Source organism: Anguilla rostrata, chromosome 7, assembly GCF_018555375.3.
Source record: "Anguilla rostrata isolate EN2019 chromosome 7, ASM1855537v3, whole genome shotgun sequence".
Classification (NCBI taxonomy): Eukaryota; Metazoa; Chordata; class Actinopteri; order Anguilliformes; family Anguillidae; genus Anguilla; species Anguilla rostrata.
In genome coordinates, this window is record NC_057939.1 from 56,020,919 (window position 1) to 56,040,174 (window position 19,256).

Below are 19,256 nucleotides of genomic sequence, written 5' to 3' on the forward strand. Positions count from 1 at the left end.
CCCCCCATATCTCCCCCCCCACAGGCATGGAAGAAACGGTGGTTTGTCCTTCGCAGTGGGCGTCTCACCGGGGACCCGGACGTGCTGGAGTACTACAAAAATGACCACACCAAGAAGCCCATCCGCGTCATCGACCTCAACCTGTGCGAGCAAGTGGACGCCGGCCTGACCTTCAACAAGAAGGACCTGGAACACAGTTTCATCTTCGACATCAAGACCATCGACCGCGTCTTCTACCTGGTGGCCGACACCGAGGAGGACATGAACAAGTGGGTGCGGTCCATCTGCGACATCTGCGGGTTCAACCCCACCGATGAGGGTAAGGCCGTCCTTTCGCGCTCGTTTTGGGCCGCGTAGCCACGCCCGTTTTTGTTTTATTTTTGCTTTGGCGCGCGCCGGTCCGATCGAGGTCGAGCACACAGGCCCGTTATGGCTGTGCTGCCGTCCATGTGACCTGGGAACCCAAACACCGTCACCAACGAGGGTGTGTGTGTGTGTGTGTGTGTGTGAGCGTGTGTGTGTGTGTGTGTGTGTGAGCGTGTGTGTGTGTGTGTGTGTGTGTGTGTGTGAGTGTGTGTGAGTGTGTGAGCGTGTTAGAGGAGAGGGGTGAGGGTGTGTGTGTGTGTGTGTGTGTGTGTGAGTGTGTGAGTGTGTGTGTGAGCGTGTGTGTGTGTGTGTGTGAGTGTGTGTGAGTGTGAGCGTGTTAGAGGAGAGGGGTGAGGGTGTGTGTGTGTGTGTGTGTGTAAGCGTGTGTGTGTGAGCTTGTTTTGTAGGAGCCATCTTGACAGGGGTGGTTAGGGTCAGTCAGCCTGTCAGTAAGGCTGTTACCCGTCCACCAGAAAGCCTTTAATAAACTTTACTGCATTTCGTTTATTGATGTTTCAAACGGGTGCTTTACTGTGTAAAGAGGAGGACCACTGTACCCCCCCGTCCCCCCAGGGCCCACACGTTTGGGCGGTAGGTCATAGACACAGATGACCAATGCTGACCCCCCCAGCAGTGGGTGGTGCGGGGGGGGTTTTCCCTGCGCGAGAGTGAATCCGCTATCGCTCCATCAGAGAGAGGAGAGCTCAGACTGCGTGGCCTTCAGATGGTGACATAAGCGCGGGGGGGCGGGGGGGGGAGCGTACGCGATGGGCCTGCTCAGAAAATAATAACCTAGAGGCCTTGAGGGAATGCTGTGTGTGTGTGCGTGTGTGTGTGGGTGGTTAGCTAGGTGGGTCGGTGTGGGTGTGTGTGTGTGTGTGTGACATTAATTGGTTTTCATAGAAAATAAAGAGACTGCACACAAGTCGAAAGCAGAGTACATCGTTTTTGAATGTCTGAATATGTGGCTTCTGCTCTGGGGAAAACCGTGTAGCGAGCTTTTATACCTCAGCCCTGTGGAGGCAGAGGCTTTGTTTGCGAGTGTGCGTGAGACTGTGTGTGTGTGTGTCTGTGTGTGTCTGTGTCTGTGTGTGTCTGTGTGTGTCTGTGTCTGTGTCTGTGTGTGAGTGTGAGTGTGAGTGTGAGTGTGAGTGTGTGAGTGAGTGAGTGAGTGAGTGAGTGAGTGTGTGTGTGTGTCTGTGTGTCTGTGTGTCTGTGTGTCTGTGTGTGCGTGTGAGTGTGTGTGTCTCTGTGTCTGTGTGTGTGAGTGTGTGTGTGTGTGTAGTGTGTGTGTGTGTGTGTGTCTCTGTGTCTGTGTGTGTGTGTGTGTGTGTGTGTGTGTGTGTGTGTGTGTGTCTGTGTGTGTGCGCCGTGAGCCTAAGCAGTGGCTTTCTGCGGCGTGATGTATTGCAGTAAAACGCAGTCTTGTGGGGAACCATAGATTTCTCAGAGGTGCATCTCATTTGATGCATCTTAAAGCACTGAAATTAGACTCGCTATTTAGGATTGACTGCAAAGAAGCAGTTAAATGCTTTATTTGCCGTAATATTGCTGTATTCCTTTATTCTGATAGCTGTGGAAAGAGACCACAGGACTGCAGTAGCTCATGGTGAGCTTGTGTGTACGAGGAGTGAAAGGTCACTTCCCAGCTCCAGGGTCTGACACCATAATCTCAGTCACTGGGATGGATCGCTCAGGTGTTTTTTTTAGAATTGGCAGGTACCTTCTCCTGGACACCAAGCGCAACACCAGGGTTTTAATTGAAAGCGTCTGTGTCCCCCCCCCCCTCCCCCGCAGCACGCGGCTGAGCCCCTTTCTGGGAGAGTGCGTGTGGAACCACAGCCTCTAAATCACCAAACTCATTTCTCTCTGCTACCCAGCAGCATTCCAGCCCGTCCCGGAGGAAATGGGCTTTCCACCGCCAGCCAGAGAGTCCTTTATGTTCTCATCATGTTAGCGCTGTTAGCGCTGTTAATCATGTTAATCATGTTAATCATGTTAGTCATGTTAGCGCTGTTAATCATGTTAGTCATGTTAGCGCTGTTAGCGCTGTTAATGCTGTTAGTCATGTTAGTGCTGTTAATCATGTTAGTCATGTTAGCGCTATTGGTGCTGTTAGTCATGTTAGCGCAGTTAGTCATGTTAGTCATGTTAGCGCTATTGGTGCTGTTAGCGCTGTTAGCCCTGTTAGCACCATTAGCGCTATTAGCACTGTTAGCGCTGTTAGTGCCGTTAGCGCTATTGGTGCTGTTAGCACTGTTAGCATTGTTAGCGTTGTTAGCGCTGTTAGTGCTGTTAGTGCTGTTAGCACTGTTAATGCTGTTAGTGCCGTTAGCGCTATTGGTGCTGTTAGCACTGTTAGCATTGTTAGTGCTGTTAGTGGTGTTAGCACTGTTAGTACTGTTAGCGCTGTTATCATTGTTAGCGCCATTGTTAACTGGGTTTGCTCGAGTTCAGCCGAGGCCTGTGAAAAAGCGATTGGACAGCGTTGTGTTACGGGCAGGGCTCAGCAGACTCTGATTGGCTGTTTCTCTGTCCCGCCCACCCTGGCACAGATTCGGCGAAGCCCTCGCACCAGTCCAGCAGCGCAGCCATGGATGTGCCCCAGCACCCCGGCCCGGTCACCATGACGCCCTCCCCCATGAACAGCGTGCCCCCCCCATACCAGCCCGTCAGCATCCGCCACCTGGACACCTCGTCCAGCCTGGAGGAGCCGCAGGACTACCTGTGGCTGGTTAACTGCGAGAGCAAGAAGCCAGAGTCCGTCAGGTGAGCCGGGGGGGTGCTGGGGGGGGGGGGTTGGTCCGATTGTGCTTCCACCGGCTGTACCGCCCAGAGGGCGAGCGTGAGGTTGCGTAGTTCTGTGAAGCTAAAGGCAGGTCATGTGACAGTGTGCAGTCCAAGCTGGGGGGTCTGCCTGTGTCTGATCGCTGCGGTGTTTCGTGTCTCCCCGTGTGCGAGCAGACCCCCCACGGGATCCTCAAAGTCTACCTCCTCAGAGACGGACTGTAACGACAACCTCCCCCCGCACCGGACGGCGAGCGCGGCCGCCATGTCCAAGCACGGCTCCGTCAACGGCTTCTTCTCGCAGACGCCCAGCCTGTACGACTCGCCCCCCCCGCGCGGGGCGTCCCTCTCCACCGAGGCCAGCCTGTACAGCCTCCCCCGCAGCTTCTCCCAGGACACGGTGCTGCTGCCCAAATCGGCGTCCTCGCCCCCGGGGCCGGACGGCGACTCGACGGGGGAGCTGTACGTCTTCAACGCGCCGTCCCGCAAGGCGTCCATGGAGAGCCAGCTGCGGCTGGTGTCCATCAGCTACGACATTCCGCCCACGCCGGGGAGCAGCTCCGTCTACCAGGTGCCCCGCACGGCCCCGCCCGAGGCCTCCGGCGCCGCCCAGGCCGACGTGCCCCCGCCCCGCCCCCCCAAGCCCTCGCTGACCGCGCCCCCCGAGCGCTCGCCCACGGAAAACTACGCCGTCCCGCGCTCGGCCTCGGAGACGGACGGGAACTACTGCGTGCCCCCCAGCGCGGGGGGGGCGGGAGGGAAGGCCCTGCGCAGCAACACCATCGCCACCATCGACTCGTCACGCCTGCGCAGAGGTGGGTCCCTGACCCCGAACCGAACCCCCACCCCGATCCACACCCCAAACCCCCACCCCGACCACACCCCAAACCCCCACCCCGATCCACACCCCAAACCCCTAACCCTAACCCCACCCGACCCACACCCCAAACCCCCACCCCGATCCACACCCCAAACCCCACCCGATCCACACCCCAAACCCCAAACCCCACCCCGATCCACACCCCAACCCCAAACCCCAACCCGACCTGTACCCAAACCCCAAACCTAACCGACCTGTCCAAACCTAACCCGAACCTAACCCGCACCCCAAACTCGACCCGCAGTACAAGCTGTAGCAGATGTTTTCTAGCATGTTCTCTCCTGTGCTGTGAAATAGAGCCTGTATGGTCTGCTTAGTGGATTCATTCATTTTAAGCAGCTAAAAAGCCCTCAGCTGAGGATTTCAGTGCCTTTGGGATTGAGTGACTCCCCCTGGTGGTGGCAGTCTGACCTGCGGTGAATCACTAACACGGACAGCAAGGTGCTGGAGACAAGCCTATCTGCAGCCTTCAGCAGTGTCCCTTCCACCTATAGCACTATATTTCCACCTTTAGCACTGTATTCCCACCTATAGCACATTCCCCCCTATAGCACTACAATCCCCCCTATAGCACTACAATCCCCATATAGCACTACAATCCCCCCTATAGCACTACAATCACCCCTATAGCTCTATAATCCCCATATAGCACTATAATCCCACCTATAACACTATAATCCCACCTATAGCACTGCAATCCCCCCTATAGCACTACAATCACCCCTATAGCACTATAATCCCACCTATAACATTATAATCCCCCTATAGCACTGCAATCCCCCCTATAGCACTACAAACCCACCTATAGCACTACAATCCCACCTATAACATTATAATCCCCCTATAGCACTGCAATCTCCCCTATAGCACTGTAATCCCCCTATAGCACTATAATCCCACCTATAGCACTATATTCTGCATGGCAGTAAATGAAGAATTCCAAAATGAATGTTTACATGAGGGATGAACCATATCATTCATTTGTGTAATGTTCAGCTGTGAAAACAGTGTAAAAATCAATTGTTCAACTTGACATTTAAATGCTTTTCACATTTTCCGCATTTTATATATTTATTTTTTTATTCTCATATGATCCAGCCTGAAATTTGGATGCAGATGTCATCTCTTATATGTGTAAGTTAGGGTATGCCTTGCCAAGGGTAACATCCATAACGAACACCTGCGCAGGTCATCCACAGAGCAGTTCCTGGTGCTGTAACTCAGGGTGCTGATGAACCCTGCTCAAGGTCACAGCCCTGCTGATGAACCCTGCTCAAGGTCACAGCGGTTTGGGAATCAGTCCTGCAATCGTCTTTTTCCCGCCCCTTTCATTAGCGATGTCTCTCCGCGCAGTGCACCCTGGGGCACTTCTGACTGAGGCCTGGAATGCACTTTTTATTTCGCCTTAGCTTGACTACACTAGTGTGTGCCTTGAAGGTTTGAGCTGCTTTGCATAGACCGCTTACTTCTGTGTGGATTTGCCTCGAGCGATTGTGCTCAACAGACACGTACAAATGCATACATATGCACATTTTATTTTCTTCAACAATGTTTTGGAGTAAAATTTAGGTTAAACAGAAAATGGCAGAGCTTCCCCGTAGGTCAGTGAAAGTTTAAAAGCGTTCGTATGTTCCGGTCTCGTGCTCACTGCAGAATTTTCTGGAAAGGTTCCGGAGGATCGCGCGTTCTGATTGGAGCTCAGACGGCGTCTCTCCCTGTCTGCATGATTGATGAACTGGGTCACATTGAAAGTCCATTAAGAAGTGAAATGGAGCGGTTTATTGCCTGGGATGATTACTCTAACCGCAGGAGCGTATCTTACAGGAACCTCTCATGACATTAGAGAGCGGCTCCACTGCCCCGCTCTCCGAAGGGTTGGGTTTCCGCTGCTCCTGTCAGAACCTGGCGGCTCTTCTTCTCCTGTCTTGTTCTCGTGATCTAGAGAAATTCCGCGGCGGGAGATTTTAGAAAGCTGCTTTGAAAATCTGGAAATCTTTGATTTCCAGGCCCTTCCCAAATGATATATCCTAATGCGGGAACGGTGTATTTTACCAGCTGGTATGGCCCGCCCCCCGCCCGGTCCTAACACTGTGGAACTATGGATGGGTTAAAATGCTTTTAAAAAGCCCACAGCGGTGGGAAGCTCATGTCTGAATTTAGGGCACGTTTCATTTGATGAATAATTAGTCCTTTTCTCTCCATTAATTAGACAGTGGAAGTTTTGTATGCTGTATCAATGCGAATATCCTTAGGGTGGAGAGACAGTTTTTATCCTTAGGTCCTTAGGTATGATTTGAGTCCTGTTGAGTGGTGTTGAGTGCTGTGTTGTGAGTGGTGTTCAGTGGTGTTGAGTGGTTCACCCTGACTTGTTCTGTGCAGATTTTGGATCTCAGGACTGCTACGACATCCCCAGATCATTTCCTTCGGAGGGAAGCGGCTCCTTCGACTTCAACGAGAGCTTCAGCACCTACTTAGTGAGTCCACTCCTGTCTGATTCCCCTGCGGGACTGTTGAGTGGGGGTGGGAGGGGGTGGGGGGGGTGGGTTGGGGGGTGGCTGGGGGCGGGTAAAGCTCTGTGGGGTAACTGCACTGTGGGGTAACAGCGCTGTGTGGGGTAAAGGCGCTGTGTGGGGTAACAGCGCTGTGTGGGGTAAAGCTGCTGTGTGGGGTAACAGTGCTTTGGGGGGTAACTGCACTGTGTGGGGTAACTGCTGTGTGTGGGAACAGCGCTGTGTGGGGTAAAGTGTGCGGGTTCCTCTCTCGTTGTGAACGCAGAAAAACAAAGGCATGGTTCCAGTGCGCAGCGCCTCTGCGGAGGAGGTGGATGAGAACTACGTGCACATGAGGGCCAACTCGCCCTCACACCACCATTCCCAAAGCCTCTCCGAGCCAATCCAGGAGCCCAACTACGTCCCCATGACGCCCGGCACCGTGGAGTTCTCCTCCCTGGGCAAGCAGGTGCCCCCCCCAGCCCACATGGGCTTCCGCTTTAGCCCCAAGACCCCCCCACGGAAACCCATGCCCATCACGGACTGCCAGCCCCCGCCCGTGGACCGGAACCTAAAACCAGACCGCAAAGGTGAGCCAGAGGAGCAAGAAGCATGTGCATGCAGTGTGTGTGTGTGTGTGTGTGTGTGTGTGTGTGTGTGCATGCAGTGTGTGTGTGTGTGTGTGTGTGTGTGAGGAGATGTTGGACTGAGGTGTCTGTTGCATCATCTAAAAATGTATTGAAGCTCCTCTCCCATGTTTATGAACGCTCACACGCAGCTGCGTCTTAATGAGAGTGCAGTTTTAACTGCGTTTTAATGAGAGTGCAGTTTTAACTGCATCTTAATGAGAGTGGTTTTAACTGCGTTTTAATGAGAGTGCAGTAGTGCAGGTTCCTGTAGATGATGCGTAAGGAGGAGGAACTTTGGGTTCGCTCCCGCTCTGCTTCTGAAAGAACTCCCCGTCAGCGTTCTGGCGAGGGTGTGCGGCGAGGTGCGGGGCGCGGGCGCAGCGGTGCATGCTGGGAAGGCGCTCAGACTCCCGGCTGTCCCCGTGCCTCCAGCGTGACCGCGCGCTGAATGGGGCTTTTGTGCCGGCGGCTTTGGGCCCCGCCGGGGCCTGGGCCGGTCCCGCGCAGGAGGCCCCCCGTTGCCTGGCGACGGCGCTCCGGAGCGGGTCAGCCGCGGCCCCCATTGTCACCGCTGAAAGCAGTGTTTGATCAGCCCTGCCAAACCCCCCCCCCCCCCAGGGAGTGCAGGGAGGGGATAGCTCCATTAAGCACCAGAGGGGGGCGGGTTTCGGGCTTGGCCCGGGGGTTTCCTCCATGCCACAGCTGGTACTCAGAGAGGAGGAATCAGCGCAAGCTCGTTGCAGACCCCACAGCCGCCCCCCCCCCCCCCGGGCGAGAACACCTCCGTACCCTGCGCTTTCTCCAGGAGCATTAGGGAGTTTCAGCGAGTTCAGCTGCAGGAGGCAAGGAGCCAAACTGACTCTCATAAAGTTCATGTTACTTCATGAGCAATATTATTTGTATTAGCTGTCCACTTTGTGTTTTATTTATGTGTTATTATTATTATATCGCTTGTAAAAATAACAGATTTGCTGTTAAATGACAGGAAGACGGAATGGTGGATAATTGTATTAGGTAATCCACCAGCAGAACTTCCAAACCATTTTTCAGAAAGTGTTTGCGTTCATAAGCATTGGACAGGTAGAGTCTGATCGGGGTTAGAGCTGTGTTCTCTTTCTGTGTGTGTTCTGCCTGTGGGTCTGTAGTTAGAGCTGTGTTTATTCTGCCTGTGTGTCTGTAGTTAGAGCTGTGTTTATTCTGCCTGTGGGTCTGTAGTTAGAGCTGTGTTTATTCTGCCTGTGTGTCTGTAATTATAGCTGTGTTTATTCTGCCTGTGGGTCTGTAGTTAGAGCTGTGTTTATTCTGCCTGTGGGTCTGTAGTTAGAGCTGTGTTTATTCTGCCTGTGGGTCTGTAGTTAGAGCTTTGTTTATTCTGCCTGTGTGTCTGTAATTATAGCTGTGTTTATTCTGCCTGCGTTGCGTGTCTGTAGTTAGAGCTGTGTTTATTCTGCCTGTGGGTCTGTAGTTAGAGCTGTGTTTATTCTGCCTGTGTGTCTGTAATTATAGCTGTGTTTATTCTGCCTGTGTGTCTGTAGTTAGAGCTGTGTTTATTCTGCCTGTGGGTCTGTAGTTAAAGATGTGTTTATTCTGCCTGCGTGTCTGTAGTTAGAGCTGTGTTTATTCTGCCTGCGTGTCTGTAGTTAGAGCTGTGTTATTTTCTGTGTGTTCTGCCTGTGTGTCTGTAGCTGTGCTTCCTGAGTTCACTGTGCTTCTGCCTGCCTGAGCATGTGGGAAGCTTGTGGGCATCATTCTCGTGTGTGTGTGTGTGTGTGTGTGTGAGAGAGAGAGTGAGTTTCTGTGTATGTGTGTGTGTGTGTTTCTGTGTGTGTGTGAGAGAGACTTTATGTGTGTGTGTATATGGTTGTGTGTGTGTGTGTTTCTGTGTGTGTGTGAGAGAGACTTTATGTGTGTGTGTATATGGTTGTGTGTGTGTGTGCCTGTGCATGCGTGTGTGTGTGTTTCTGTGTGTGTGTGAGAGAGACTTTATGTGTGTGTGTGTATATGGTTGTGTGTGCATGTGCATGCGTGTGTGTGTGTGTGTTTCTGTGTGTGTGTGAGAGAGACTTTGTGTGTGTGTGTGTGTATATGGTTGTGTGTGCATGTGCATGCGTGTGTGTGTGTGTTTCTGTGTGTGTGTGAGAGAGACTTTGTGTGTGTGTGTGTGTGTGTATATGGTTGTGTGTGCATGTGCATGCGTGTGTGTGTGTGTTTCTGTGTGTGTGTGAGAGAGACTTTGTGTGTGTGTGTGTGTATATGGTTGTGTGTGCATGTGCATGCGTGTGTGTGTGTGTTTCTGTGTGTGTGTGAGAGAGACTTTGTGTGTGTGTGTGTGTATATGGTTGTGTGTGCATGTGCATGCGTGTGTGTGTGTGCTTGTTTCTGTGCTTAACTCCATGGAGGCTGCCACACTCATTGAAATGTGCTTCCCTGGTTCAGTGTGCTTCCCTGGTTCAGTGTGCTCGTTTCGGGGTGTTGTCCGCGCCCTGGCCGGAGTGTGGTGCGATTCCGCGGCAGCGCCGTTGCGCGGTGTGTTCTGGGCGGAGTGTGTGGCCATGTCCGTGCCGCTGTTCGGCAGTGTGTGGGTTTCACGGTCGCTTTCCATGTTCTGATGTGCTGTGAGCCCGGGGCTGAGTCTGTCCTCTCCGCTGCGGTCAGTGTCGCTGCTGGGGGGCTTCAGGTGCATGAATATCCCAGCAGGCCCTTGGGCTAGCATGAGCCACGCCCACAACTGCTTGGGGGGTTGGCGGGTTGTGCTTTGCAAACACTGTCTGTCATTTCTGCTCGGTGGTGGGGGGGGGGGGTGTGTTGGGGAGAGATTACATGATTACTGTTTTCAAAATAAATATGTAACAACACAAAGTCTTCTTCCACCAATCAGGTCAGAGTCCTAAAGTAATGAGGGCCAAACCGTTTGCTTTAGAGCGAACTGATTCGCAAACCGTAGGCGAGTTCCCCAGACGACGCAAGGGTACGTACTCCGAAGGGTCCTCCTGTACGGTAATGCACTGCTGCTGATGTGATGGTGCCCGTTTTCCTGACCGTACTACCAGCATGCACCACTTCATTTACACGCTGTTGTGTCACTATTGGATCTCTCTGTCGCGGAGGCGTGTCCGCTGCTCTGTTTCCCTCCAGCTGAGAGCTGTAAGGTTTTGTTCATTGTTTAAATAAGTCATCGGCCCAAGCAGCTCTTTAATGGTCAGACATGGTCCATGTTAAAGCTGGAGTGAGAAACCAGCCGCAGTACACCTCCAGACCAGAGGGGCACAATTCTCCATTTCACTTCATTTCCACTGCTCTTCAAACCATTGATTTCACCTGACTAACAAACTAATCCCAGTGCTACTGTACCTGCTGAACTCTACATACTGTTTCACTCGGATACTCTGGCAACATGAGAACATTTATGAAAAATCTGTTTAGAATTTTTTTACAGTTTGTACGGTCACTCCATTAGGAAATTAAATTTCAAGTTAACGGTCTGTAGCTTATGAAAGTGAAAAGAAAACATCCTCTCACCTCAAAAACAAAGACACAGCTCGCGCTGTGGAGTAAACTGTGGTCTACTTAGTCAAATGTGCAGTGCAGTAAATAATTTATCTGCTGAGCTGGCGGACTTTGTTAACAAGGGTGACTTTCATAAGCACAATACACTTTACCCATTACTCATTTATAACCCTGAACACTGAGTTCAGCCAGCCCTGTTTTTTTACCCCTTTACGCTGTGAGGTCACAGACATGTGATTAGAACGTTCTTAACTGAGCATTCTAATTTTGATGATGTCACAGTCACTACTGGTGACTGGAGGGGGTGGAGTTCTAGAACACTGACGTTAGAATGCTGAGAAGCTATTCCAGATAACATACTCTCCAGAGGGTCAAAGGGCTTTGTAAGTGACCCAGCCTTCAAACCCACAACCTTCTGGTCACTTTACGCTTCTGTAAACGCAACTCTTTAGTGCACGTGCTGTTTTGCTACAATAACTTGTATTTGTGGTGCTGAGGGTGTGGTATCTTTAGGTGCGGTCTTGTTAGAATTTTGCGTGGGTTATGGATATGTTAACATGCTTGCAAAATTGTATTTTAATTTGAGTGAATTGAAATAGAAAAATTTATTTTTAGCCTTGCGCTTGAATAATTTGCACACAATTTGGATCACAATATTTAGTATCTGATTGCTGGCCCAATAATTACAGCGATGAAAGGGAAGTGGTGCCAATACTGTTATTCTGTCTGATATCAAAATAAAAGCCCTTCCTCATGAGTATGGAGCCACAGGAGAGACTGTAAATCTGTGTTTTCATCGCTTCTCTGTCGGTGACCTCTGCTCTTTATGTACCATATCATGACCTGACCTTTCAAATAGAAGTGCTCGAACTTGAAAATTCTAATTCTGCTGTTTTATTGGTCGCTGATTGGAATAGTTTTGATTACATTTTTATTAGATTGACTTAAAGACTGCAATTTTGGCAGCTAAATAAATATTACAGTTTGATGACTACTATTATTTATGTGGTGATGTACCAGTAATGTAAGTTTCATGCCTCTGAGTGTATTAGTGTGTGTATTAGTGTGTGTGTGTGTGTGTGTGTGTGTGTGTGTGTGTGTGTGAGTAGGACAGTAATGAGCCAGTATCCAGCAGCAGCAGGCAGATTGGACAGTGATTGGTTCATGGGCTCTCTGTGGGAGGAGCTTCACTGTCAGATGCAGGATTAACTGAAGCATCAGGATGAATGAGTGTGTGAGATCAGTAGTGTGTGAGATCAGTAGTGCATGATCAGGCTCATCATCCCATTCATTCCCGGCTCGGTGTTCCTGCCTCAGAGCCAATCACTGCTCTCCACTGCCAGCCTGGTAAGCTCTGCTTAGTCACATGACTTCTGGTAATTTTTCACATCAGTCCCCCCCCCCACCCACCCACGTTAACTTTTAATTTCAATTGCACAAGACCGGATGCAGTGTTTTTTATGTGTGTGTAGAGTTGCCAAGGAAACGATGTAAATGACATGCTATTAGTCTCAGGCTTGCCCCTGGCTTGACCCTACGGTTTCCCGGGCGATGGAACCAGGGGCTGCTGGGATAAATCAGGGCTGTTTAAAAAGGAGTGTGGCCTTCTGCGTTCACTCAGGGTCAGGGGGCGGCCTGCTGAGCGTTCCCCAGCCCCCACTGGACAGGCCGAGCCGCTCTGATCAGAGACGAGCTTCCTCCTCCTCTTCCTCTTCCTCTTCTCCAGTGGGACTGCGCCGTTCCCGAGCCGTTAGCCGCTAGCCGCAGCACCGCGCTCGTGTGCACCGCTGCGCGCTCTGCGAGCTTTTAAAGGCGCAGAACTTAAATGCTGTCTGAAAAACACGCTGACGTGCTGAATTACTGAAGCCTGTGCAGAGCGTTTGAGAATGGAAGGCACGTTTCAGTCTCCTTCAGGAGCCTGGAGAGGATGCAACGGCCTGTGACACTCAAGAGCCTGAAGCCTCCGTTTATCCTGCTGGTCTTGAGCCGGGAAACGTGGCAGTGGCGTTTATGTGGTTATAACTGCGCCTGTTTCTGGCTCTAGTGCCGCTGGCTAACCATGAGAAATTAACTTTTGTGAGCCACTTTTGCTGAAACTGCCTGCCAGATAACTAAATTGTAAAAAGCTCAGTTGCGATGGCCTCATCCACACATTGTCACTTTCAGAACTTCCCTCTCAAGCATCTTTTGAGTGATGGTTGACCCGAGACATGTTTACCAGACGAGACTGTTTAAGAAATCTCACTGACACTTCGAGGGGATCGTGGTGGCGTCGGAGCGCAGAGCAAACTCCAGAAGGGAGACTCACTAGTGCAACGTGGGCGGCAGTGCTCTGCTGTGACTGTGTGGAGAGTTTGGCAAAGATGGCCGCTGGTGACTGTGTGTGTTTCTCCCCTGCAGCGAAACCAGCCCCGCTGGAGATCAAGCCCGTGCCAGAGTGGGAGGAGCTTCCAGCTCCGGTCCGCTCGCCCGTCACCCGGTCCTTCGCTCGGGAGTAAGTGTCTGCTCCTGTCGCCTGCCGCCGTCTAGCTCCGCCCCTGACCTCATCAGCACCAGCGGCGGGACATCCTGTAGAAGCGAGCGGTAGAACTCTGCACACTAATGACCAAGTTAACTTCATACATTACCATGCCCCTCAGTTTAAACACAGTAGAAGTCATCACTTGTCCATGACAGTAGTAGCATCTGTAGAACTCACATATTTTCTACCAGAAACTTCCAGATGCATTTTTAAAACCTTTACAGACCGACATTTGCAGTGCGCAGTGGCGAGTTCAGGCAGTTCCATTTGCCGCTCTTTGTTCAGTGAGTGGCCACCCTCCCTGTAGGCTGCAAGGTGGTTCTGCATGTGATATGTGTGCCGTGAGTGTCCCTGCTGGCCAAACTGTGGTACTGCAAGCGATCCGTGTGCTACGAGGCCCCCTGCTGGCCGTGGAGCGCCGCTGCGGGTGCCGTGAGGACCTCTGCTGGCCGCGGCGTGGTACTGCAGGCAGGGTGCTGTGTGAGAGGTGGAGTGTGTAAATGGTGTCCTGATCCTCAGCCCCTCCAGGTTCCCTATGCCCCCGAGGCCCCCATCGGTGCACAGCACAGCCTCCAGCACTGACTCCGAGGACTGTGAGGAGAATTATGTGTCCATGGTCGTCCCTAATATGAGCGCAGATGATCCAGTATGTAAACTCATCCTCGCGGCTCCTCTTTCTCCTTTCCACAGAATATTAATTTTTTCCCCCCTTTTTGTCAGTTTGTGTTTGTTAATGTTCTTCTTTTAAGCTTCCTGTGGATATTTATTTGCTTCTTGTTTTTGATCAGTCTGTTTCTGAAAATGCATTCGTTCTAATTTCTTCCCATATGGGAGAATGAGCGTAGATTTCCACTTACAGAATACATTATTATTATTATTATTATTATTATTATTAATACTGAGTTGTTGCCCTTCCCTGCTTCTGATTAACCAGAGTTATTAGAAAAAAGGGGTGAGCTACTCAGAACCCTGTAAATGTGAACCCTTAAGCTTGCCGTTGTTCGGCAGCTTCCCAGCCTGTGACGTGCAGACAGAGAGCGTTCAGTGCGTAAATGCCCGTTGTGATCAGAGCGTGTTCCGTCAGGATCTCTGGCTCTAAACAGCCGGAACAGGAACAGGAACGCCGGCACTTCCTCCCTGTCCTCGCTCAGACGCCGTCCCTGAACGCTGATAGAAGGACTCCTCACTTTTTCTTTTCCTCACTTTTTCTTTCCCTCACTTTTTCCCCCTCCTCCTCCAGCCTCCTCTTTCTCCCGGACCTCCTGATTGGCCTCCTTCATGCTTTGTAAACTCATTCCCATTCGCCCTGGAGCGCGTGTTGGCTTGATGTGATTTCCTCTCCTGATTTTCTGAGCATTTTCTGCAGACTGTTGCTAAGCTCTGTGCTGTTTGTCTGGACACCAGTTCACCTTGTTTTCGAAAGGGTGATCATGCAGGTCTGCCCAGGCTTTGCCTGCTCTTTAAAGAACCAGCGCTCTGTGTGTTGGAACAACCTGGTTTATAATGAGGGGAGCTACCCTTTATTTCTGTTTGTGTGAGTGTGTGCGTGCGTGCGTGCATGTGACTGTATGTGTGAGTGTGTGCGTGCGTGCATGTGACTGTATGTGTGAGTGTGTGCGTGCGTGCATGTGACTGTATGTGTGAGTGTGTGCGTGCGTGCATGTGACTGTATGTGTGAGTGTGTGCGTGCATGTGACTGTATGTGTGAGTGTGTGCGTGCGTGCATGTGACTGTATGTGTGAGTGTGTGCGTGCGTGCATGTGACTGTATGTGCGTCCCTGGCCTCTGAGTCCCCCCCCCCTCCCTGCAGAGTGTGTGACCTCGCCATCATTTACCGCTCCTTTTCTTTCTCTTTATTTTTCTCACGGTTGCTTCTCTCCTCTCTTCCAGTCTTTCTCCTCCTCCTCTCTGTTTTTCTCTCTGTCTGTGCGCTGACTCTCCGCTCTCCCTTCTTCCCTCCGCCCCCCTGCCCCCCCTGCCCTGTAGAGAGGAGTCCTTCTACTGCACTGTCCCCATCACCCCTGTTAAGAGGGAGGTGTTGGGCCTTGACACGATGGAGGAGGTGAGGAAAAGGCTCAGAGAACAGCCCTGAGCAGCGTGTGTGGGGGGTGGGGGGTGGGGGTGGGGCGTTATTCCACTGGGGGGTCACTCCTTCAAACTGAAACATCCCCACTGAGAGAGATTAGGATTCTACAGGGTCCCCACCCCACAGATTTAGCTTCTGTCTGTAGCCAAGAGAGAAACACGGGGAGAGGGTCGCACTTTACCTGACCCCTTATTGTAACAAATTCAGTTAAAATGTTTGGAGGGAAAAAAGAGAATTTCTATTCCGGTCTTTCCTGTGCTATAACAGACCTGGTTCAGTTTCCTGTTTTGTTAGTCGCTAAAGATGGGGAAGTTTTTCACGGGAGGATGAATGTTGTGCGCACGTACACAAGCTGAGCAAAAACAGATCTCTCCGCTTCCATCCCTGTCCTCCCGTCTCCCCCCATTGCTGTAGCTACATTACGCCTCATGTCTGCAGTAGAGCTTGGCGTTAACGCCCCGCCATTGCTGGTGTGTAGCTGTGAGATTAGCGGCTGATGTCTCTGTGGGCTGAGGTCTCTGTGTGACGCTGTCCCCGCTTTTAGAGCGCGAAGCTGAGCGCCCCCATGAACGCCGAGGGGGGGGGCAGTCCCATGGTGAGGCCCAAAGGAGACAAGCAGGTGGAATATCTGGACTTAGACCTGGATCCGGGCAAGTCCACTCCCCCTCGAAAGGTACTCTTCTTTTCCTAGGCAGTTTGTTTGGGGGGGGGGGGGGGTCTGCTGGTTTTAGTCTTATTAGTCTAATCCAGTCCCAAGTAATCCAGTCCCAAGTAATCCAGACTAAGCCAGGAGAAGTGAGTTATCTGTAAAGTCCACAGCTCTGATTGATCAGTTAGGTACAGAGTATCACAGAAAGCGAGCAGATTCAGGTGCTCTCTGGGACAGAAAGCTTCAGGAGTAAAATGGAGGTAGCTCAGATGAAGCTTGGTAGCTCAGATGAAGCTTGGTAGCTCAGATGAAGCTTAGTAGCTCAGATGAAGCTTGGTAGCTCAGATGAAGCTTAGTAGCTCAGATGAAGCTTGGTAGCTCAGATGAAGGTTGGTAGCTCAGATGAAGCTTGGTAGCTCAGATGAAGCTTAGTAGCTCAGATGAAGGTTGGTAGCTCAGATGAAGGTTGGTAGCTCAGATGAAGCTTGGTAGCTCAGATGAAGCTTGGTAGCTCAGATGAAATGTAGCCGATGAAGTGTAGCTCAGATGAAGGTTGGTAGCTCAGATGAAGCTTAGTAGCTCAGATGAAGGTTGGCAGCTCAGATGAAGGTTGGTAGCTCAGATGAAGGTTGGTAGCTCAGATGAAGGTTGTGTTAGCGGTGGCTGCTCTGTGAGTAAAACAGTGCCTTGTGTGTCTGTCAGAAGAAGAGCAGTGGCGCGGGCAGTGCGGTAGCGGACGAGCGGGTGGACTACGTGGTGGTGGACCAGCACCGCACGCAGGCGCTGAAAAACACGCGCGAGGCCTGGAACGATGGCCGCCAGTCCACCGAGACCGACTCGCTCTCCAAAGGCCCCAAGTGAGCGCCGAGACCGCCAACGCCGCCGCAGCCCCGCCCCCGGCCCGCCGGGACACCGCCCCGCCCCACCCAACCCAAACCCCGACCCCACCCCACCCAGCCCAAACCCTGCCCCCCGGGGGGGGGGAGACTGCGCACGGACCTCAGTGTTCTGTTTACAGCGCCACCTGTCTGAACTGCCATGTCCTTGTCTCTGGGATTTAAGCTGACTACCACGGCACGGTGCATTGTGGGAGAACGAGTCCCGTCTCAGCTGGGCTGGAGCCTGCAGAGACTTTGCTAAAGCAGGAGACCGGAGGACCGGTGGTTCCTCCCTCTCACGCGGGACCGCCTCGTTCTGCCCGGTGGTTCCTCTCTCTCACACGGGACCGCCTCGTTCCGCCCGGTGGAGCCCCTCTCACACGGGACCGCCTCGTTCTGCCCGGTGGAGCCCCTCTCACACGGGACCGCCTCGTTCTGCCCGGTGGAGCCCCTCTCACACGGGACCGCCTCGTTCTGCCCGGTGGAGCCCCTCTCACACGGGACCGCCCCGTTCCGCTCGCTCGTGCTCAGTTGCCGCCGCTGCTGGGATCGGGCTGCGTTCGGAACACAAGCCTTCGCCCCGTCTGCTCTTCACTAACGCCGCCGCACATCCTCTGCTTCTCATCTGCTGAGGGGAGATTCAGCCTTTTCGTCATTTTCAGTTTTGCCGTAAGATCCATATTTTTAGGTCACTTTTTTTCAAAAGAAGTGTTATATACTTGTATATTTTCAGGTGTATCTGAGAAATTCCAGTGGATCCAGATTTTCAGAATTTCAACATTCACACGTCTTGTTTAGGTTCCTTTTAAATTCAAGCTTGAATGTGCAATCAGAGGTTTTCTTAGTACGTCAAATCTGCAGGTTGAAGTTAGGTTTCTCATTTCTCATTTCATACATACATCATCACGTTAGTGCAAAGCGAAATGCAAGTGTCTGTAAAAAAGTGTTATGTGTGTTAGTGTCCTTTACATGTGCTGAATATCTAGTATGTGAATGCTTACTGTAAGTGCGGATTCTGCAGGGTAGAATCCAGCGCCTACTGAGATGGTGGTGTCCGAATTTATGACATGAACTAAACCACCAGGAAAATGGTGAAAACAACAACTGTGACAGCTTTTGGCGGAAAGTTCACGAGCTTTCCGTTAGTTTTATGCAAGGTATCAAAACTCTAAAAGTAAAAATAAATCAGGTACTCATTGAAATATTAATACAAGTATCCATTTATAATTTATTTTGATGAGTAGGTCATCATTTGAACAGTTGTGGTCCGGCAAACCTCTCACTACTGTTAAATGTTAGGTTTTCTGATCATCTGTAGACCATTACTACTTAAGAAACAAGTTTGCTGTAAAAGATGCCTTTTTTTGACAAGTGCCAGTTATATATATGTTTTGCATCACAATTTTATTTTTGATTCTTCATTACACCATGTAGCTGGCTTGTTGATTCATTTTTCTCTCCTGATTAGATGATTATAATTTATTATTTTTTTTATCGGATTTCCACAGATTTCTTTGGGATGGACTGACTGCCTTATCCAGACAGTGTGTCTGCTGTAAATATGACAAATTTTCACCTTTTGCCTAAGAGTCTTCTACATACTTACAAATTTTACTGTTTGTAAATGTTCTTGCTTTACTAATCTTTTCCTACAGCTAGGAGGCACGAAGCGTCTTGCTTTGACGAGGACATCTTGCGTATATTTGCTCCTCTATTTGAGCATGTACCTTTTGAAAGCTGTGCCTACGCTGTTATTTCCAGAGTACTTAAATTTCTTCTCCATCAGAACTTTTCTTGTTGCAAACAGAACTATAAAACATTGATGCTTTGTATTTTTTTTAATAAATCAAAAGGCAAGTGTACATTTTAAAGTTGACTAAATAAAAACATACCATTACGCATCTTTGTGAGAATTCCAGTATCTTGGCTCTTTCTGTTACCACGTCTTGGTTAAAGTCACAGGGAAGGTCTTCACTGCATGAGGCGAATGAAGCCTACAGGGACATCACACCGTTAATAACGGTCTCGTGAGTAGATGATTTATCAATGTTCTGATTGCCCCAGGAGCCGTCTGAGCCGGGCGGAAGGGACTCTGTCACTGGCTGTGTGCATCGCATACAAACAGGAAGCTCAAGGATCTGTCCTTTAAATTCTGTTTGCATAAGAAGCATCGTGAGATAATCTGACCGACACAAACCATAAACCTCTGACTCAACCTGTTATGTGACAATATAATTAAGCTGGACTGATTATTCTCAGCAATACCGTGAGATGAACTTAACAATTTAAGAAATAAAACATTCAAGGTGCAAACGATTGCAAATACGATTTGAATTATTAAGATGATTCAACAATATGGCCATTACGTTCACTTTTTTTCCCATTTTTTAAGTCATGTTCTGCTTCATCCAACCATGCCAAACTCAGTTTTGCAATAGCTAATCCGATCTGAAACAATTGCTTC

At 50.7% G+C, this 19,256-nt stretch overlaps 1 protein-coding gene across 8 annotated transcripts in view; it reads left to right on the top strand.

The window, feature by feature from the left end:
* Positions 1 to 18,705, top strand: part of gab1 (GRB2-associated binding protein 1) — a 51,840-nt gene extending 33,135 nt beyond the window's left edge. For 6 of the 8 annotated variants that reach the window (XM_064345322.1, XM_064345321.1, XM_064345325.1 and 3 more), the window contains 10 exons: positions 25 to 319; positions 2,922 to 3,135; positions 3,331 to 3,968; positions 6,413 to 6,507; positions 6,809 to 7,112; positions 10,030 to 10,119; positions 13,059 to 13,152; positions 13,699 to 13,825; positions 15,810 to 15,938; positions 16,617 to 18,705. In XM_064345322.1, coding sequence (XP_064201392.1) covers positions 25 to 319; positions 2,922 to 3,135; positions 3,331 to 3,968; positions 6,413 to 6,507; positions 6,809 to 7,112; positions 10,030 to 10,119; positions 13,059 to 13,152; positions 13,699 to 13,825; positions 15,810 to 15,938; positions 16,617 to 16,775 — 2,145 coding nt within the window. In that variant the 3' untranslated portion in view covers positions 16,776 to 18,705. The remainder of the gene's footprint in view (positions 1 to 24; positions 320 to 2,921; positions 3,136 to 3,330; positions 3,969 to 6,412; positions 6,508 to 6,808; positions 7,113 to 10,029; positions 10,120 to 13,058; positions 13,153 to 13,698; positions 13,826 to 15,809; positions 15,939 to 16,616) is intronic. The other 2 variants (XM_064345323.1, XM_064345324.1) reach the window with 2 other exon arrangements.
* Positions 18,706 to 19,256: the final 551 nt, after the last annotated feature.